The sequence below is a fragment of the Urocampus carinirostris genome, chromosome 16 (genome assembly GCF_059441175.1).
Source record: "Urocampus carinirostris isolate Australia breed hairy pipefish chromosome 16, RoL_Ucar_1.0, whole genome shotgun sequence".
Classification (NCBI taxonomy): Eukaryota; Metazoa; Chordata; class Actinopteri; order Syngnathiformes; family Syngnathidae; genus Urocampus; species Urocampus carinirostris.
The window spans coordinates 1,743,656-1,766,238 of NC_142364.1; the positions used below are offsets into that span (position 1 = coordinate 1,743,656).

General features: G+C 44.4%; 1 protein-coding gene across 2 annotated transcripts in view; it reads right to left on the reverse strand.

Moving 5' to 3' along the window:
• Positions 1–1,130: 1,130 nt before the first annotated feature.
• The window catches only part of LOC148349960 (transmembrane protein 132C), a 173,382-nt gene continuing 151,929 nt past the window's right edge, over positions 1,131–22,583 (reverse strand). For both annotated transcript variants that reach the window (XM_088355378.1, XM_088355377.1), the window contains exons 6-10: positions 18,669–18,812; positions 13,791–13,999; positions 7,403–7,685; positions 6,259–6,450; positions 1,131–4,008 (exon numbers count right to left, since the gene is read on the reverse strand). In XM_088355378.1, the coding sequence (XP_088211504.1) occupies positions 2,992–4,008; positions 6,259–6,450; positions 7,403–7,685; positions 13,791–13,999; positions 18,669–18,812 (1,845 nt within the window). In that variant the 3' untranslated portion in view covers positions 1,131–2,991. The remainder of the gene's footprint in view (positions 4,009–6,258; positions 6,451–7,402; positions 7,686–13,790; positions 14,000–18,668; positions 18,813–22,583) is intronic.

Here is a 22,583-nt window from a genome sequence, read left to right on the forward strand (position 1 = left end):
GAATATTTTATGGTACAAACTTGTATTATCCTGCAGTCAACATTATTGGAGGGCCACGTATTATTCATTTTTATGACAGAGGTAGCAGGCAAGGTCAAATTTGATCACGGACCGTAACTGGCCCCTGGTCTGGACTTTAGACATTCAACGGCTATTATGTGTTGTGTGTTAGTACAGTGGAACCTCGGTTCTCGACCATAATCCGTTCCATTTCTTTTTACGAAAACCGATTTGTACGATCACCGAAGTCGTTTTTTCCTATTAAAAGTAATGTAAAATTGTTTTAATCCGTTCCAACACCCTAAATGTTTACCACGAAAGTAAACAGGAAGCTAACCCAGGCTAATCGTACGTTCGCGTTAGCGTCATCTTCCGTACGAAAGATGACGCTAACATGAACGTGTCAAAATAAAAAAATCAGGTCGTTAACACGTCATTTAGCACCTGGGTCTCCACAACAAGTGGTGAGCGGTTAAAGGATAAAGAAAAGAATTATGAGTAGGATTTCTTCTCTTGGCGGTTGTCTGCAGAAGCCATGCTGTATTCCTGAAAGAGGGGTAACTCGCACACCTTCTTCATATTTTACTATTATTTCTTTCTTAAATGCAATAGTTGTACGCACTACTCCTCTTTTTTCACCTGTAGCAACTTTGCTGCTTGCACCGACCTTCTTCCGAGGCATAATTAGGAGTTAAAAACACTCCCTTCGCCGCTTTTGAAAAACGAAAGCAGAGAATGAGTGCGCGTTGCCGTGACAACAGTTCTTCACGAGAGGTGGGTGCAATCTACACAGGTACGGCGCTCAGCATCGCCCCTAGCGTACCGAGAACCGATCTGTTCGAACTGAGAGGCGTTCGAAAACCGAGGTTTCACTGTAGTTTTAGATTTAAATTGTTATTTTGCTGTAGTCATATAATCTCAGTCGGTAATGTCGTCATCTCGGGGTTTAACCTTTAGGGGGCTTTTACGAAGATTTGCGGATTTCCACTTCTCACGGGTGGTCCCCCAAAAAAACAGGGCGCCCCGGTAACATAGGTTCCTATCCCTCACCATACAACACCCAGATTTATGTTGTATCCCGGCGGTCTACCGTATTTTCACGTGCAACGAGAGTTAAGACGATAGCAGGCGCTCAAATCCAGAAAGTGAAAAAAATACTCGGCGAGTATTGATATCACGTGATTTTTCTTGGCAAAGGCGGTCGTAAACAGAACCAAAACGCAAAGCTTTCGGACTGATAAATGACCGATAGGCCAATGAATCACACACCAGCGCAGCGGAGAGGAGTCACCTTCAGACACGATTCATTTCGCGAAGGACGAGCTCGACAGCGGCTCCGCGGGATGAGTGAGGAGGCCACATTTCACACTAAGTGATTGTTTATTCACTCTCATGAGCGTTTTTCAAGAATCCAAAATGTCACAAGTGTATAACTCGGCCCGTACAGATGATTCAAGTGAAATAAGATGGTCCACGATGCTCTAAATCTCTTTTTTCACCTTTTATATTCAAATGAGTCAAATGCAGTGTAGCAGCGAAATCCATAGGAGAAAGGGAAAGGGAAGAAACAGTTGGAATCAGTAGCCAGCTCAAAAGTCTTTTTTTTTTTTTTTTTTTTTTTTACAGCGCTCGACTACAGTCATACGAGACCGACGGGTCCCGGGGGTTCGTTCTTATCTACACGCCTTCGTTCCAGGCACGCATTTCCTTCCTTGACGTCGTCATGCATTGATCCGGCATGACCGAAGAAAATGAATTTCTACAAATCGTTACTGTACATAGAAAACCCCGCTACATCATAAAACTTTGCATTTCTATCGGTAGAAAATTCTTCCAAGAATCTGTAATTGCCGGTGTCTGGTATAGGGCGTTGGGCCGCTATACGAAAGCAAGCAGAACACAATCCCGTGAAAATGTGATCGTTCAGAAGAAAGAAAATTACAGGACACACAGAATATGAAACTCGTTTAAATACAAACATTTCAGTCGGGGGTCGGGAACCTTTTTGAGCCAAAGAGTCATAATAGCAAAATCTTTTGATTTTATTGTTTTTTATTTTTATTTTGAGAGAGCGCCACACAAGATATTTTCAGCAAAACTGCCTCACCTGCTCTCCAGACATTTTTCAGCCCATTTCAGTTTACTGCATGGTGTTAGATGATTTGATAAAATGTATGAAATAAGGCCAGAGCCTTTGCCCCATATCAACATACCACTTTAAACTTGTCTCTCTCCCGTACTTATTTAAGATTGTTGAGCTTCATTATTTTCATAAATGACGTTTTCAAAACAAGGTGCAAGCAGAGTCAAAATGTTCCAAAATACTGCAAACAAGGATACTGTCATATTTACCTTTAGGGCCGACGGCGCCGGGCAGACAGAAGCACGCTGTGTGCGGAGCTCCGCCCACCCCTACTGCTCACCCACTCAAATCGCTCCGTGTGCTTGGCTGGTGTTTCTGGCTGTTCACAATTTTCTGTAGGTGCTCATCATAAATTGTCCAAACAGTAAACATCAATTCTTCAGTGAGTTTCCATACAAATGATTCATTCGTGACGTATAGCTAAAACGAGGTCGGTTAGCGTGACTCCTCGACCGTAAACCGTAGTGGGGAGAATGTTCTTTATATACTGGACCAAACTGATGATAGTAGACTTGACTAGCGCTTGTCAGAATTGAAACGCTATACATGAGATTTGCGAGCGCAATTTTTATCTCCCGGCCATACGTACTCATGAAAAGAGCCATTTCTGGCTCGCAAGCCACGGGTTCCCGACCCCTAATTTAAGTGATGCGACAACATCAAGTTCACGTTTCATCTTTTGCGGCAAAATCCTTTCGAGTTCGCTCTCGCTGTTCTCAAGGCCGTCACCGGTCCGCAGTACCGAGGAGATACGGCGAAACAAAAAGCCACGTCTGCTTTCTCCATTGTTGACTTTTCTTCTTCTTTTGAAGGCGTCAAGGCGAGTTCCCCGAAATGCCGACGGGCTCTTAAGCAACGTTCTCGTTCAACTTTTCCATGTAGTTCCTGAGGTCCTTGGAATCTCCCGGCTCAATGTCCGGACAAACCCACTTGATCTCGCTGCTTTGCATCAACGCCAACGGGCTGAGGACGGGGAACCCGTTACCGGATTTGATGTTGGAGAAGGTGGTGAACTTCACGCGCTTCCTCCTGCTGGTCGGGGAGTTGAGGGACTCGTTCCTGGGGTCCCGACAACCCCCGGCGCTAGGGCCCCCGTTGAGCAACTGGCTCCCTTCCTCGGGAGCGCCGTCCGGCTCGTCCTGTTGCGGTCGCTGCAGGCAAAGCCCTTCCTCCTGCCCCAACCAAACCCAGTCGTGGGAATGGGGCATGTTCTCCGGGGCCTCCAGAGACAAGTGCTTGCTTCGGTACTTGTACGTGTAGGAGATGCAGTTGATGAGGAATACCAGGATGGCCAGGCAAAAGACCCCCAGAAGGGCGTACATCCCGATCTCCAGGTCGGTCATGGCTCTCCGGGTGGGCGGGTCCTCGTCGGTGCTGCGACTTCGCGGGTGCTCGGCCTGGTCCGGATAGTCGGGAAACTGGCTTTCTGCGGACAGACGCCCTCCATTGGCTTTTGCCGGGACATGGCCCCTCACGGTTGTGGCTCCTCGATGAACCAACCCGCTCTCCGCGTCCGAGACGGATCCGCCGTAATAGGCGGAATCGGGCCGCGTACGCCGCTCTCCGGAATACTTATCGGACCCTCCGAACCTGACCTGGACGTTGGCCATCCCGGTAGCCAAACTGAGGCGCCTTTTTCCGGTCTGGCACACTTGGGATGGAGTCATTTCCACGCGCAGCAGTAAACCTTGACCTTCGCCTTTGGCCACGATGACCGGCCAACTCCGAGCCGCGCCGCGCCGCGCGACAGCCACCACCCGCTCGTCCAGCGAGGTGGCCGTCAGGGTGAAATGAGCCGGGTCGTAATTCTCCAAGGGGGTCATGGAGCCGTCGCTAAACTGCAGCCAGGCACTGATGAAGGATTCCTGTGGAGACGAAACAAAGACGGCTCGAGTTTGGTAAGTGCACGCGGCAAAAATACAGTTTTATGTTTCCTTAAACGGTAGACCAATAATCGGTTCTGAGGTTGAAATCAGAGAGTGAAATTGCCGAATGGGAGTTGTGGAAAACCTATGGTAATGAGCTAAACTGTTCCAAACCCCCTTGTTGGCCTAGGTGGTTTTTCAAATAGTTTCGGGCACATTTGAACTTTTTTTTTTCTAAAGAAACAAGTGCTATCGCACCTCCACCACCTGTTTTGTCGACATTTCACCACGAGGCCGTGCATAAAGCACAGAGTAAAAGATCAGAGTATGAAGTTTACATCCAAAATGGAGCAGACCCAATGAAAAAATAAACGCAGATGAAAAGCCAGCCTTCGTGGGGGGGTACAAGAGGATTTTTTCTTCCGAGGAGAGGCGTAACAGAAAATAATTGAGACGCACTGGCTTAGGTGAAAAACGTTAAAGTAGCGTATTTTACGGGCTATAAGTCGCAGTCTTTTTCATAGTTTGGGTGCGACTTATACTCCAGGTGCGACTTATATGAGAAATGATTACGAATAAATTTCCTTCCAACGTGCGACTTGTACTCCAGGGCTCATACATGTTTTTTCCTGATTGATTTAGCAATTTTTTGGCTTATAGCCCAGAAAAGACACTATATGCATATTAAAGATTAGTAACAAAAAAGTATAAATGTATGGTTCGCATGCTAGATATAGCTTTTTTTCAAGAGTATTTCTTGCTCTAAGATGAAATGAAGATAACCTAATTATCTCTGTCGTTGCATATGTGGTACACGTAAAGCCAAAGCAACACTGTAAATACTTGGTTTGGGCCAGAATATATAGGGCATTGTTTTATCTACAGTTAACAGTCACAGACCCCGTTTTATATGGAAGATCATTAAACAAATTATGTTCACTGTCGAGACAATTTATGATAAAAACCCTCAGAACACCTGAAAACGCCAGCCAAGCATCCACAGCAATTTGATTGGGTCAGCGGATTTTGTATTTAGTAAGTACTTCTCTCTTTTGTAACATGTATATATGATTAAATCACATTTTAAATATAAAATACATTTTAGTCACATTGTGAGTTAAATTGAAATCAAACTGATTTTAAAACGTAAAATTGGCTTAATGGCTCAAATGCCCTCCTACCCTTTAAATTGTCCATTAGTTATCGCCGTATTATTTTGTGAGTAACGATGTGTGTGCCTTTGTTGTATTTCTTTATTATCTCAAGCTCTATTTTCATTGTTATCATCTTCTAGCTTCTCCCTCAAGCATTATTGTTTTACAAAAATCAAGTTTCTGACATGAGACTCTGAACTTAATGAAGAGAAGGAAAGGCATTGTGGGAAGGAGTTCAGCCAATAACATATTGGTATCTTCATGATGCTGTGACACAAATTAATAGCAGGCTGGCATCTTAGAGATGTAACTCGTCTTATGTTAAGTTTGATTTCGTAAGTTTTTGGCCACGCAGAGTTATTTGTTTTTGATGTTGTATTGTCGGGGGAAATGATGTGGAAAAACCTTTTATTCCACATCGTATTGTGAAAACATTCCAAGGTATGGGACTTTGTATCCCAGGAGTCTACTTTATTTTTTGAATTTAGACACATTTGAATGCTGAACTCTTGGAAATAGAAAGATTCCTCGTTCTGACAAATAAAAGCCGAGCGACCCGGGCCTGGCCCGCTAGCCTCCTCCCATTTCCCCTACATAAAGTTCTTGTAAAGTAAAAACTGGGAACTGTACGAAAGCAAAAAAGCAGGGGCAATCGGGAGATAACGGCAAAGGACAAACGAGACGATTCTGTGAAACTTCACCAAGGCTTCGCTAACCCAGTATGCAAACAATCTCTGAAAATAAACCCTGAAAAACAATATGCACATTGCTTAAAAAAGTACAAGGGGAAATAGCGAATGGCAAGCGCATCCTAATGATCTGAGACGCGAGGAAAATTGGAGAAAATATCTGGAGAGGAATCTTTTTTGCCTCTCTGAGGGGAAAAAGCTGCCATTTGAAATGATAATGATCACAATAACAGCGACGTTCGCCGCTTGTATATGCAAATCAAAGGGAAGGAGTCCCCGTCTTAAGTTAATCACCAGAAAGATAGAAAAAGGACTCGCTTTTAATTACGGCTACGACTCGGAAGCGGGGCTCGGTATTGACGCCATCCTGTATTTCGCCGCACCGAAATTAAAACCGCGGATCGTACCTGTTGGGGCGTTTCGATCACTTCCTGCGTGGTCGCCGTGGCGACGATGGCGCTGTTACTGCCCGGGCTGAGGTGCAGGGACAGCGAGAGACCGGAAACCAACTGCACCCCGAGTTCCGTCACGCTCACTTTATCGTCCAGGACCCTGATCGTCCTCTCGGCCAGGACCGAGGATGTCAGAGGAGACAGGACCTGCAAAATTGGCAAAGATGCGGTCCTATTTTATAAACAAGATGAAGATTTGGGTCAGAAAATGACCTAATCAGGGACACAATCCACTATTTTATCAGAAGACTTGGTTTTTATCTGCAAAATAAAGGAAACCGGGTCATTGAAATCTCAACCTGAGGGGTTGCTTGTTTCTGTATGGTACGGATAAAAAGAGCTATTATGCACAATGGACCCATAAAAGACATGCTGAAAAGTGGACAAGGAGGAACAGACTTTTTCTGGCCATTGAAACAAATCAAGAGCTAATAGAAAGCTATGTAAACACACAGGAAGAGGATGCAGCCATCATTCCATCAGCCTAAAATAAAAACATTTTGACAAAATTCCATGAAGTCTCAAAAATGTGTGGCAAGGAATCACCCAGAAAATCGTGCATTTCTGATGGATTGTTAAAAGCCGGTAAAATCAGACGTCATTGGATCAGTTTTTCAAGGAACGCCAGGCATAAAACACTGCTGACGACCAGTGAATAAGGACGCCATTTAAAATGCTTATGCTCTTTAATGCATTGCATGAAGGCTAAATGAAAACAAAACACTCTGCCCCTAAAAATGCCAATGTCCCAAAGTATAGTAGAGGTACCAATGTACTCGATTCTGGGAACGTTTATAAAACATTTAAAAAAGGTTCCCCAGGGGGCCCCACCCCACTTTTTGAGAACCATTGCACTACAGTAACAATCATACACAAAACAGTCGCTCTCAAGGCTGGTGGCCCCTGGTTTACAGGTCGAAGGTTGGATTGTGGACAGGGCCATTTTAAACAAGGTGTTTTTATACCTTTCTATTAGCTCTTGATTTGTTTCGATGGGCAGAAAAAGTCTCTTCCTCTTCTTTTCTCCTTGTCCACTTTTCAGCATGTCTTTTATGGGGTCAAGTCAAGTCATGTTTATTAGTCAGACTGCAGAGCTTACCTGGAGTTTGGTGACTCCGGCGCGCCGTCCAATGACCACTTGCCCCTCCCACAGTTGCGCAATCTGCGGGTCCTCCAGCCTTAGCGAGTCTTTCACCAGTCGCGTCACGTCCACCTGCCAATCGCTGCCCAACAGGAAGTTCTGCCGGCCCCGTTCCTCGTCCTCGCCGGCTTCCGGGATCTCTTCGTTTTCCGACACGAAATGCGTCAGGACTTGTAGGGTGGTGCTCTGGTACTGGGTCACGCAGGAGTTTTCCGCTTTCTCTGTGGATTCGTCCTCTAACCTGAGTCGCAAGTACAGTGTAAAACATGGGTCAAGAACCTTATTGCCTCAGAGCCACGAAAGCAACATTTTTCGATATTTTTTTGGGGAGAGCCACACCATATACATATTCAAGATAAAATTCAACAAACTGCCAAACCTGCTCTCCGGACAAAAGCTAATACCTCAGCACATTTATTTTTTCACTGTGTGACATTTGATGATTTGATCTATAAAATAATAACAATACCAGTTCCAGTGTCCCATACCACTTCAAATTGGTCACTCTCCCGCAGTCACCTAAAGGTGGGGTGCGACGTTTGAGGTGTCCATAAAAGTTGAAAGTAAAATATTTTCTCTAATAAATATGTGTTTACAATGTCCAACTGAGTTCAAAGAGCCTTTATTTAAAAAAAAAAATCCACCGCACCGGAGGGAGTGACTTCATGTTCGTCATCCTGTTTTTTTGTCAGAAAGAAAATGGTGAAAGTAAGAAAAGGCCTTTCTTTCAAATGCAGCCAATAAGATGAAAGAAAAGTTTATGTGAACAAGTCTAAGACGAATAAGCTGACTGAGGCTGCTTTTATGACTCGAAGCCAGAAAATGGAGGCAGAGAGTAAAAAGTTTCAAATTCAACACCTTTAAGATTGTTGAGGCCCATTTTGTTGAAAATAATGCTTTCAAAACAGGGCGCGAGCAGAGTTCTTTTGCAAAAGTTTCCAAAAATACTGCAAACAAAAAGGACACGGATGTACAATGTCTGCAGAGATCTGCCCACCCCTACCGCTCGCCCTATCGAATCGCCCTGGGCGCTTGGCTGTTTTCGAGTGTTTGCAGTTTGTTCTGCTGGTTTTTGTCTTGAAGTGTCTCAACAGTGAATAGGATTGTTTCATGAGCTTCCATATAAAGGATTCATTCGAGCCTTAGTCCAGAAGAGTGCGGTCCTAGGAACGGCAAAGACACTTTTGTGAGGCCCATTCCCAAGGTTTCTTATTTTCCTCATGCTATTGTTTTCGAGGTTTTCCTTGCCCGCACGTTGGTTCGAGATCAGGGGCCGGTGTCATTGGAACCTCTGCAATCTTTTGAGACATTTTGTGATTAAGGGCGTCACAACCGTCAGAACCCTCAAACTCCCAGGCCTCTGGTCGAGGAGTCTGAGGATGATACAGATACCATCCCATTAGGGGTGAGGAGATTCTGAGCTAGCCCTTTCAATGCGCATCATCAATTTCAGTACTTTAAAAGGGGTTAATATATTATTTTGTTGTTTTTGAAAAAATGATTTCATTTAATCTAAGAAAATATAATGAAATATAACGTGTTCATGTAGATCAGTGGTCAGGAACCTTTTTGAGCCAAAGAGCCATAAAAGCAAAAGATGTTTTAAAAAGAAATTGAGAGAGCCACATCATATCTTTTCAGATAAAATTGAAAAAGCTGCCAAACACGCTCTAGAGACAAAAGCTAATTCTTCAGCACATTTTATATCAATGTGTGTCATGTGATGATTTCGTAATAATAATGGCAAATCCTGTGTCCCAAATCAATGTCAATATGCCATTTACAATTTGTCTTCCACCTTCAGTTAAGAGTGTCGAGGCCATTTTTTCCATGAAATTTGTCCTTAATAACTCTTTCAAAACAATGTGCATGCAAAGTTCTTTTGTAAAAATGTCACAAATGACTGCAAACAATAAGCATATTGTCATATTTACTGCACTGAGCGAGAGAGAGAAGGAAGTGGCTTGCGCTGTGTGCAGGGATCCGCCCACCTGTACTGCTCACCCAATCAAAGTCTTTAGCCAGCGTTTTGATTTATCAGTTGAAATGGTTTCTTATCCAACTTCTGCATGAAGTGGCTTCGGCTTTATAGGGACCAAAATCGGAATGAAATCGCTTGACTTTGGAACGCTACAGAGAGATGTGCAACAGTTACATTTTATTTTGGAGCCATACGTACTCATGAAAAGAGCTGTACATGGCTCCCGAGCCATAGCTTCCCTACCCCTGATGTAGATGTTTGCTTGTATAGTTGATCATAAACTAAAACGGGAAAAATCAGGAAGGTCTATGTTTTGCCCAGATATTGGGTATCAAACATTCGGCAGGTACCCAAAAACTGAAAGCCTAGCCTGTGCCAAATATTTGAACCCATCGCGGCCCAATGTAACCACTTCCGGTCGACAGCTGCCGGCTAATGGAACGAAATGTAAAAATGGCATTAAGGTAAAAAGATGTCCCCTGAGATTGCGTCTGCAATCTGCCCATCTGTCATGATTGTGTGGCGGGGGGGGTTTTGACAGCGAGCGAAGGGGAAGTGCCGATGCGGAGGATGACGCCGACACTTTCCATTACACCCGACGAGTCGAGCGAAAAAAAGCCCGACGGGTTAGCGCGTCGTGCCCTGGCTTAACTCCGATAACCAGCGGGGGAGCCTTTGGTTTCTCCCCCTCCGGCGAGGTAAGGTCGAGTATAGGGCATCGGCGGCAGGCCGTGCGTTTCTCACCGGCAGTGCCACGTCTGAGTCGATCCAACCTTCAATCATTATTTTATGGCGATAAAAGCTCCAGCTGCAACGCATCAAAATGCATCGATAATCACGGTTCCTTAACGTTGCGAACCCGGTTCTTCTCCTGGCCCCTTGGGCTGTGCCTTGGCCGGTCCTAAGGATCTTGTGAAGAGACCATACTGTTGCAGTATTGGTCTATGTTTTTTCTAGGGTCATATGTGCGGTCTGATGGGGTTGTGCACCGTTTAGCTCAGGGTTGTCAAACTCATTTTAACTCAGGGGGCCACACGGTAGAACAAGCATTCTCTCAGGGGCCGGACTAGTCGATTGAGGAGAAAGAAAATAAGGGAGAAAGAAATATGAGAAAGAAAGGGAGGGAAAAAGAGAGAAGGCAGGACAAGGAAAGAGAAAGCGAGAAAGAGAGAGAGAGAGACAATGCGAGAAACAAGAGATAAAAAGAGAAATAGTGAGAGAGGGGGAAAGAAAGAGAGAGAGAGAAAGAAAGAAATCCAAATAGAATTAGAAAGAGGGAAAGAGAGAGGGCAAGAAAAGACTAAAAAAAAAGGGTAGAAAGAGAGAAGTGGAAGGCAAGAGAGAGAAAGGAAGAGAGGGCAAAAGAAGGTAAAATGAAATAAAGAGACAAAGAGGAACAAAGAAAGAGAAAAAGAGAGATAGAAAGAAATACAACTACAACGTCTTTGTGAGAGGCACCTGGCTTGGGCAACACCAAGTGGATATATTTCAACCTGCAGCTCGTGTTCCTCTTGCGCTTCCCTCAGCGATATCTCGCGGGCCGGATTCAATCTCTTAGCGGGCCTAGTCCAGCCCGCGGGCCGCCTGTTTGACACCCCTGGTTTGGTTTGTCAGGCTATGTAGCTGATACCTAGAAGTTGCCTTTTGCATGGCTTCTCCATGGCCTGCATTTAGTTTCCCAGCTTTGTTGCGAGAATCCACGTCTCGCATGCAAAGAGGAAGATAAAAGTAGTCTGATATTTGATTTCAATGCAATGTTCTTGTCTCCCCAGATGGGTTCAAGTGCAGCTGGGAATGGAGCTATCCAGGCCAAGGTTTTAGGTTCCGACCCCACTTCTGATACGACAGCGCCAAAATATTTAAGGACAGGTTCAAGCTATTGTTGGCTGAAAGTTATGTTTATGGTGATACCTTGGGGATTGTCCATCCAATTTTGGGTTGATACTTCAAGCGATTGACCAGATCTCTGTGTTCCAGGTCTTTTCCTGCCAACAGGGGTTAGTGACGTTGTGTCACCCAATGCTGACTTTCATGTCAGTCCAGTGCTTTGGTCATGATCTTCTCCAGGAAGATGTTGAATATAGTGGGAGAGAGACTGCGGTATGAAAGCATGCTCCAATGGCGCCATTGATCAGTAGCGCACTGTTGGCATTGGCATAAAGTTGTTCAATGTTCTGAACTCGTTTCTGGCCCATGATGTTCTTCTGTTTTCATTTTCTTTCAAACACATTCTTGAAATCCACAAAGACGTGGTAGAGGTTTTCTGGTGTTTGTGAATAATTATCATAATAACTTCTGCAAGAGTATTTAGGAATATAGCCACATTTTAATCATCAAAGATCTTTTTTGTTAGTACACAAAATCCATTCTTCTTTCTGCACTTATGAGTGGACAGGTGGTAATCTAAATTGGTCTGAAGCTCCACATCGTTTCCTTTGTTTTAGGATCCAGCAATTTCATCGTGGTGACAGGGTTGCTAACTTCAAATTTGTGCGACCTTTGTCGATGATGTCCAGCTTTTCTTGAAAAGTCAGTCTTTGACAGTAAATCTACAAACAAATCCCTTTTTTCTCCTTCCTTCAGCTGTAGTGGGTTCACAAATCTGCTGTTAAATCTTCACAACAATATAACTTCTTTGGGCAGGTCGCCACAGATACAGTTTGCTAGCTCGAGCAAGTACAATCTTCGTACTTCTCGAGTTTAACGGTGGTTGGCACCAACACCTTGGTGCATTACCGCCCGCTTGCCAATTATAGTTTGTGAAAACGCCAGCGAAGAGGCCACGCTTTCCCCAATTTTAAATCTGATCAGTTCAAACAACAGCTTTATCAACACTTATTGTGTGCAGCCGGGCCTGCAGAATTGAGAGTGAAGGCCTTCAGGTAGATTTCTGACCCTGGCAACAAGTAAAGGCTGATATGTGATTGGTTAAATGCTTGAATATGATGACACACATCTGGAAGAAGCACAGGCGGGGGGCAAAAACAACAAAACAAAGCTGACAATTTCGAATCATGGACTAAAATATAATCAAATGTGTTTTTTTAGGGCCGGTAGAAGAGGCCTTGCTGGGCACAGACCCCAATGGTTAAAGGAAACGTTGTCTGAGATAAGATAACGTATGCGGCTTCAGATGAGCTGTTTATGGGTTCGTGCGAGCCAGATGGACTCTATCCATTGTCGTGATGTAATCCCCTGTTTAGCCTTGGGCAAGGGAGGGTGAGAAATGGGGGGTAGTATTTATGTTAGAGCGCCCCCCAGTGGGGTCTGAATCGTTTAGAAATGACAATATAAATCATGCCTGGCTGAGTGCTAGAGTACAGGAATATATCACCAAGAGTATGTTGTAAAAATTAAAAAATCAATCAGCTGCCATAAAAAGATTGAAAGTATTCACTTGGAGTAGGCGCCTAACTTCATATAGTTAAATAACATTTTCATAAATACAGATTCAATGAGTGACCGTAATCATTTGTGTATAAAAAAAGAACTCCAAAGAGGCTTGGCAATCGTATATTACCGTATTTGTGCAATCATTGATCGGTCAAAATATGTCACCGACCACAATCGTAAAATATGAGATGCAATGGGAATCGAACAAACTGGTACTGTGAGTCATAATTGTGTGATGAGATCAAATTGAATGCCTTTTTCTTTGTCATGTAGATCCCAGTGGTCGAGTATTAACACACTGGATTTGGGCTAGGGCAGCACGGCGACACAGTGCTTAGCGCGTCTGTGGCACAGTTCTGAGGTCATGAGATCGAACCTCCTGTGCGGAGTTTGCATGTTCTCCCTGTGCTTGCGTGGGTTTCCTCCGCGAGTGACTTGTCTGTCTCCGCAATTGGCTGGAAACCGGTTCAGGGTGTCCCCTGCCCAAAAATAGATGGGATGGGCTCCAGCACCCCCGCGACCCTACTGAGGATAAGCAGTGCAGATAATGGATGGATGGATGGATTTGGGCTAATAGTTATTAATATTGTTATTTTTACCGATTTTATTATCAGAATAGGCCACAAGGGTATAGTCAGATTCTAGACCGGTCCGTGGTACAGAAAAGGTTACCGACCATTTGTCTCTGGTACCTTGAATTAAATATGTGTGTGACAATGAGATCAGATCTAAGATGGTTTGATAAATCCTCTTTATTGCTGGCGGTCCAGTGGTTAGAATTTGCCGTGCTTTGCCATTGTCACGGTCATATACTGCCAAAAACTGACCTTGAGTTCTTCACATTAGAGGTGAAAAAATGCGGGCCTTGAGGGCAGATAACGCCCCCCGACGGCCGTGTGCCGTCGACGAGTGAAATGCGACCGCGCAAGGCAAACGTGATGGAAAGCCCCAAGGTCCGCCATGGCAGCTCACCTCTTTTGTCCGACGGGAACGGGAACCCTCCAGCCCTGGACTCGATTGAGCTCGGGGTCGGCCACTCGGATGACGAGCGGCAGGCGGGGAATCCAAACGCTCATCTCCAATCGAGCGCTCAGGAAACTGTAGGTGAAGTTGAGCGTCACTCTGGCCTTCCCTCGCGTCTCCTTGCCGTTCACGTACACGTAGTCGCATCTCTCCGACACCTTGGACAAAAGCGGAGACGCAAATGAAGGATGCGCCGGGAATATGGGCCGGAATCTAAAACGTCCGTGCGTTGAGTCGAGTAGAAGGATTTACTGGGAAAGCTGCTGAGTCAGCAAGGTTTTTGGGCAGTTTTCTGAGGTAACCTACCCGACTGCCCTTAAAAGATGGAATTACTTTGCAGGAAAAAAAGCTGAGTCAGCAACACCAACACTTTTTCTCACCTAGGGTAACCTTTCTCACTGCCTATGAAAGATTGTGGTTATATCTTAACTTTTCCTTTTCTTGGATGGACGGACACACAAACGGGAAAAAAGATATATACTGTATCGGTTATCGCCGTTTCACTGGCGGCTGTTGAATTGAATCGTTTTCATTGTCATTGATATCAACTTATCGTTCATCAATTTAGGGAATGTTGCAAATGTAACCTATTATAGCTCAGGAGGTAGAGCGCTCGTCTTGGGATCAAGCGGTCGCAGGTTTGATTCCCGGCTCCTCCGTGTTATATGTGGAAGTGTCCTTGGGCAAGACACTGAATCCCTAATGCCCCCGATAAGCAGATAGGCGCCTTGCATGGCTGCTATAGGTGTGTGAGTGTGTGTGAATGGGTAAGTGTGAAGCACATTGTAAAGCGCTTTGGGAGGTCTTCATTGACTTGAAAAGCGCTATAGAAATGCAGACCATTTAACATTTACTCCTCTGAGACATTTTGCGATTAAGGGCTATACCATTTGACTCATTTTGTTAGACAGAGAGCACACAGCTATCACAAGGGGTAGGTTTTATGTGTGCGTGCATTGAAAGGGCGTGACTTTCTGCGTGCGCGACTGCGATAGGCTGGTGTGTGCCGTCAGTCAAGCAAGTCAGCCAGTCCACCAAAACAAACCGCAAAGCCCAGCGACAGCTCCAACTATTCGTTCAGCGGCTCGTCGGTTAAATCCGACTCTGAGGAAAGTCAGAGAAGCGAAAACAATGCTGATCACCAGCAGGTGCTCTGTAGAATGTTATCACGTCTGGCAAAGGAGAGAAGGCAATAATGGTCTTGCAGGTCCGGCTTACTGCTCCAGCTACGTAAGAAGCCACTCCCGCTGAGCCTGTATCTCAGCAACCAGATCCATTATCCATGAAACGGATGACCCGGAGCTACAACTCGTGGGATATTGCTACATTCGGGACGATTGTATTTTAACCGTCGCAGAGACCTGGCTTGCACCCGATGGGAGCATGCAGCGAGCCAGCCACTTTCTCACACTGAAAGGAAACAGCCCTCCAATTTCATTGTACTTTTATAGAGTATTCATTCAACTGCAATTCTATGTTCTGTGATTGTATTCATAGATCTATAGTAAAGGATTTTATACATTTGACTAAATTATTTTATACGATTGACTACAAGTTACATGTATTCAGTTTAATGCAATAAAGATATTCACTCACTGTGCTTTAGTTCAATGTACAATAAAAGGTCAGGGCAGGCTGTGTGGAATGCATAAAGGTAGTTGTTTTGTCTTATGATAACTTATGATAACAGGAGGCCTGGGTGTGCTAACGCAGGACAACCAAAGATCGTTGGGCATAAAACAACTACCTTGGCACGCCTATGGGAGGAGCCAACATGCCAGCATGTGGGGAGAAGATAACTAATAAGAGAAAGCTAAAGTTAGCTGCAGATAACACATAGCCAATAGAGGAATAGTAGGATGTCTTTGCTTAGTTTGTTGAAATGTATAAATGATCCCGGGCAACTCGGATGGGGGCCTGTCTCCTGTTTACACTTAGATCTGCTGTTAGGAATAATAAAAATCCGCCCAGTGTGGTCCTTCCGGGTTATTTCTCTCTCAAAAAATGAGCGAGCATCATTGTTGGATGAATTTTGGTCGTGTTTGGTTAATGGAGTCAGATAACTCATTCGAACAATTTGGTAAACGCTACATTTTGATAGTTAAATCCCAACCATCGTTATTTTGTTACAGTCGTATACTCTCAGTCGGTAAGGATGTCAATTCGAGGTAAGTTTGACCCTCGGGGGCTAGTTTGCGGATTTTCCAGATTCGTGAGAGGTCCTGGTCCCCATGAACTGCAAAAACTGCATTTGCAAGTATACATTTGCAGTTTTAGCTGCCCTGCTATCCTATTATAGGCCGGACAATACGGTACTTTTATCGTGATGGCGTTTGCCCGCCCCCGCCGCTTACAGTAACCTTATCGGAATCGTAAGCAAAATCGAGACGCACCTAAAACTAATTGGAAAAAAGGGCATGGGTCTGCAGAAGCGGGATTTGATCGGTTATCTGTATCGGTAGAAAAACCAGTTATCCCTAATGAAAACCTTCTGTTGAGTGCAGACGGGATAACATCGTCCCGGCCGCGGCGAAAAGCGCGGTCCAACGCGGCAGATGGAGCCCGGAAAGGAAACAGACGCGTCCGATCCCCATAGAAGGGAAAAAACAGAAGCTGGAGCTGAATCTCCAAACGCTGGGAGGAATTTGAACAAGGAGCAGTTGGCAGACATTTGCAAACGTTCCTTCAAACAAGACAAAACATCACAGGTAACCCCGTCGCTCTGCCAAATCACTCAAATATTGAACAATCTGTCGCACGGTTTGCTTTTGTCGTGCTTCGACACCATCGTCTGTCGCGGTTGAAGTGAAACTCGGCCGATATATGGGAGGAGGGTGGAACCGGCGCAGGAGAACGCCAAAAAATGACGCCTTCGCTTCCGCCGCTGACAGAATTATTATTGCGCCGGACACAAAAGTTGACGTTTAACAATTGACGTCTTGATAGTTAAATTACAAACGTGTCGCGTTTGCCGACGACCGACATCGTCGGCAACCAGACAAAACAAAATCAAGTTAAAAACCTGTCGGATGAATAATATGCTGGGTTCATGGCCAAATTCAACCACTAAAGGATTTTATACATTTGACTATAAAGGATGTTCTACGATTGACGACAAATAACATTTAATGCAATAGATATTCACTGACTTTGCCTTTTATTCCAGGGGTGTCAAACTCATTTCAGCTCGGGGGCCACACGATAGAACAAACATTCTCTCGGGTGCCAGTTTAGTAGATTAGAGAGAGAGTAAAAAAAAGAGAAAGAAATAACAGAAAGATTGGGAGAGAAAGGTAGAGAGGGTGGGATAAAAAAGAGAAAGAAAGAGAAAGAGATGTCGGCATCATTTTTGAGCAGCCTCGTGAGAAACATGGCAAGAATTTCAAGAATTTACAAGCAATTCACCCACATTTCAAGCGCTTTTCAAAATTAAAATTCAAGCGTTTTCAAGGATTTCAAGCACCTGTATGAACCATGTGAGATATCAACTTTTCTCAATATATATTTTTCCTTGTTTCACAAAAAAATGATTGAACTATTATTTTTCATTGCGTTATTGTGTCTATTAATTGGGCCAGTTTTCTAAGCAGTACATGGTGATCTTTTATCTTTTTTACCTTCTTAGTCTTTATGACCTGATTTCCCCTGGAGTGCCACGTCTTGTTGCATTCAATGGTTCCCAACGTTGATATCAATGGCAATAAAGACAATTCTTATTTATATAAATACATATTCATAAATACTGTAATCCCTCGATTATCGTGGTAATGGGGACTGCCATACGGGACAATCTGCATAGTAGCATCGGGATTGTATTGGTATTTCAAATTCGGGTATTTTTTTTTTTTATTACTGAATGAAGTTTTTTTTTTTTACCACTAGGAGGCTCTAAATATGATACACTGTGAGGGGGCTGGGAATCCCCTCCTCTGTATCGACCTCACAGATATAGTCAAGAATGTGGGTGTGTTCTTGGCTCTAGCCAGTAGGGGGATATGGCTCCGTTACAGACATATACATACAAACGGGCACTTTTATCTGTTCAAGAAACCTTGAGTTGGTATATTAGGTTCGTTCTTTTGTTTTGATGTATAAAGGAGTATTTAATAGTTGTTTTTTGTCTCTATTGCTCTCTTTTTTCTTTTCTTTTTGTCTCTTTTTTGTCTTGTTCTCTCTCTGTCCTCTCTTTCCCTTTCCTTGTCTCTCTCACTCTCCTTTTTTCCCTTCCTATTTTTTTCTTTTTCTCACGATGTTTTTTTCTATCCTTCCCTTTCTTTTTTTCATTTCCTATTATCTCTCTCTCTCTCTCTCTCTAACTGTCTAGTTTTTTTCTCTTTTCTGCTCTGTTTTTTTCTGTCCTTACCTCTCTTTTTTTCACTTCCCATTCTCTCTCTCTCTCTCTCTCTCTCTCTCTCTCTCTCTCTCTCTCTCTCTCTCTCTCTCTCTCTCTCTCTCTCTCTCTCTCTCTCTCTCTCTCTCTCTCTCTCTCTCTCTCTCTCTCTCGTCTAGTTTTTTTTCTCTTTTCTTTTTCTTTCATCGTTTTTTAATCTCTCTCTCTCTGCTTGTCTCCCTCGTCTCTTTTCTTGCCTCTCTTTTTCTTGCTTTGTCTCTCTGGCTTGTCCACTAGTCTGACCTTGTGAGAGTTTCATTTCTTGCGTGGAAAAATGAGTCTGACCCCCCTCTATGAACGCATAATTGCGATAATCCGAACCCGAACACAAATACCCTAGCCGCCTTATAGTCGGGTGCGCCTTCCGTCTTGAAAATATACGACAGGAGTCTTTTTTCGGGGGGTGCGCAAAATCCGGCAGGCGTGGATCTTCTCACCTTAATGACTTGCTCGTCGGCGGACTGGCATTCCACCGATTCGGTGACGTCGGAAACGGCGCCGTCCGTTCCCACCGTCACCACCTTCACCGGCACCGCCACCGTGCGACCGGTGAGGACGGCCGTGTTGAGGATTTCCGTGTCCTGTCAAAAAAAAAATCAGTCACATTTTATTGCGCTGGGACGGCAAGCTCGCAATATGAGTGGCAAAATGACAGCTGTGTTCTGCTATTAGTTTTATCTCGGAGTGCCACGTCTAATCTCATGACGAGCCTCCAGCAAAGCGGGTCAATATATGTAACTGCGGTGTACCCGTTTCACCAAGGATCCCCATTCAGGCTGGACTGGATGATGAGACTTTTATGACAGTTGCTGCACTGAGCGACACGACATACACACACCGTGTGGTTAGCACCTCCACTTGTTCTCAACATCGTTAGCAGTGCCCCGGAGACCGCTTACAATATCAAATATCATAGTTTTCTTTTCAGTTGACGGACAATACAGTTCAGAAAATCAACCGTCACCATCATTTCTACATACATCTCAACATGATACTTTTAACAAGTTTTAACTTTTACAATGAATTCAACTCGACATATTTTTCAATCTGAATTTTAACCAACATCATCCTTTTTATATATTGGTGAAAACAGAAATAATGACAATAACGAGTGTAAAAACGGGAACAATTGACCTGCAATGAGCACCATGTGGTTAGCACCTCCGCTGGCTTTCAACACTATAAGGAGAATTAGCATTTTAGTCGAGAACAACGTCCGGCAAAACTAACAGAAACAAAACAAAAATAAATCCATACGGCTTGACAATATCAATGACATTACTGTGTATGTTGCAAGATTTGTCAGTTGTGGTTTTAATGTTGTCAATTCACTTTTTGCAACTACCTTACATACGGTCATTTGTAACGAAATAAACAAATGACTTTTCTGCGTCAGTAATCTGGAGGAAAACCCAATCACTTTTTTGAAGAAATTAATAACTGTATTAACCCTTTAAGTAACGTGAACAACACTGATTTTCTCTGTTTTTATCAATGACAATAAATAATAAAGACTAAGGATAGATAGATAGATAATGTCTAGTTAGATGGATAGATGTCTAGATACATAGATATATTTCTAGATAGTTAGATAGATATATGTCTAGATAGATATCTAGATATCTAGATAGATTTTTCATCCCCGTGGGAAAATTCCCACTTCCAGCAGTATCCTTGTGTTAAAAAATAAAATAATAAAATAAAAGAAATAGAATACAGAAATGCTCAATGTAACATGTTGATATAGAGTATTTCAATAGTGCTACGGAAAATACATACTGTCATAAAAAAGGGTAATGTGCAAATGTGGGGGTGGGGTTTCATGTGGGCTTTTACTCCCCCGGGTGGAGTTAAAGAGCCTCACGGCATGAGGAAGAAATGATCTCCTCTGTCTGTCCGTGGAACAAGACTGTGACAGCAGTCTGTCGCTGAAGCTGCTCTTCTGTTTGGAGATGATGCTGTGGAGTGGATTAGGTTTTTAAAGTAAGAATAGGGCTTCAAAGTATTTTTTATGATCTGGTTTCAAAAGTAGGTCTTTAAAGAAAACGTGATTTTTAGGAAAATAACGGGTTGACTTTCACACCAATCTATAGGCAAGAAGTTGTTCATCAATTAGTAATATCATTGACAATCAGATAACTACTTGTGATCCAATTAAAAGCTCAACCTGTACGATGAAATTCAATTAGGCCATATTGTCCTTTTACAAAAGGCCTCATCAGTCTCGTAGCGTGAAATTGTAGCCGGAACCGCGCTCATCCCGACAATATCTCCCGATGCGTTATTAGCGTGGATGAGATAATGACATCTAATAAGACAACGCTTATCATCCTCGAGCTCCGAGAGGCTCAGCCGTCGCTCGTCAGTTTCATATAGCTCGTTGAGAAGAAAAGGAATCCGACGGCGTTTTATTGCGCCGAGAGGGTTTTGGATGATCCTCGAAAGAAATCATTTCATTCTAACCTTAAATGCACTCTCAAATGGATCTGGCAGGCCAATTTTTTTCGAGCATCCGAGGCACTGGTCCTGCGTTTGGGTCCGCGTCAAAACGTGACTGAACGGCAAGACTGAATGGACCAGGCTGGTAGCTTCCACGTCCTCTGTCACAGCAGCTTGGAGAAGATCCCTTCACTGCTTGTGTCCCGGTTCTGTTGGGTACCACAGCCACTCCTGTCCCGGTGGCGGACTGAAGGTCTATTTCCTGTTGGTGAAGAAAAGGTTCCTCGGTCGCTTCAGTCCCTCTTCCGGCTCGGGAGGTTAAGGACCCTCGGCCAAGAGAAGGTCCTTCTGTGGTTTTTGTCCCTGTTCAGGCAGGGTAGGACGAGGACCCTTGGCCGCCCCAGTCTCCTCTTTTTGCGACAGTATCCCCCCGGACCCTCAGCCAACAGAAGGTCCTTCTGTGGCTTTTGTCCCTTTTGGCTGCCCCAGTCTCCTCTTTTTGCAACAGTGTCCCCCTGGACCATCAGCCAAGAGAAGGTCCTTCTTTGGCTTTTGTCCCTTTTCAGGCAGGGTAGGACTAATACCCTTGGCCGCCCCAATCTCCTCTTTTTGCGACAGTATCCCCCTGGACCCTTAGTCAAGAGAAGGTCCTTCTGTGGCTTTTGTCCCTGGTCAGGCAGGGTAGGACAAGGACCCTTGGCCGTCCCAGTCTCCTCTTTTTCTCATAAGTAACTAGAATAAAATTATGTATTTTCATCCTGGATTGTAGAGGTACTACCTCTCATTATTCCTTGCCGCAAAGCAAGAACGCCAACAATTTGCCTATTTAGATAGATACTTGATTCATCCCCGTAGGGAAATTCACATTTCCAGCAGTATCCTTTTGTTGTTTATTAACAGATGAACAGGATGGCCTCGGGGTGCTGTGTTGTAGTTTAGCCACAGCGGAGTGGATGACGTCACACGCTAGGCCAAAAGTTGGACGTCCCTGCGGCAGATGGAAATCTTTATGCCCAGGGTTACACCGCCTCCTGTTCACGTAGATAGCGAGTCCGCCTCCTCTCCGTTTCCTGCAGGCTTTTGTGTTTCTCTCTGCCCTAATAGTGCTGAAGCCAGGTAGCTCCACGGTAGCGTCCGGGTTGCTAGACGTGAGCCCCGTTTCCCTAAAACACAGCAAACTGCACTCCCTGTACGCTTTGTCATTGTTCATCGGTCTTATTTGGTAGAGAGTTCACCTTTCCCATGATGACGGACAGTACCAAAGACTTATGACGCCGCTAGCCGCTTAGCTATTTATTCGTTGTAAATTCACTCCCTCTATTGTTGCAGATGAGCAAAACGCCGCTTCGCTAACCGATAGCTCGCCGCTAACTCCTCGGAATCAGATGTCCTTGTGGAAGAGTATTAAGAAATAACTGCTCGTGGAACAAATCGATGATGCAATTAATCTCCTGTGTAAAAAAAAATGGATCCGCGGAATGAAATGAAAGGTAATCCGAAAGAAACGAAAACGTCTCTCTCAAAGCAAACGACGAGCTAACGACCCGATACGGCGACGTTCCTCGATTTTCCGCGGTGAACAATGAAGTCGTTTTCTCATGGTGACGGCGCGCGACTCGCCGTTGACATTTTTCGCTAGCTATTAGAAAGCGCGCCTCGTTTTATCTTTGGCTGATGGCTCTTAGCACTCGATAGGCCATTACCTTGCGGAAGAACACAATGAAGGAGAGGGGTCGGTAACGAGCGGTCGATACCGGATAGAGACGAAATATTTTCCCAGACCGACGGCTCGTCTCCTCGGGATTTCAATCAAAGTCGGAGCGAAAGAGCCCGGTCCCGATCCCTTTGCTTTCCCGAGATAAACGCCAAAATTGCCGCCTTATTAACAGACAAAAACATCAGCCTGCTCCTCC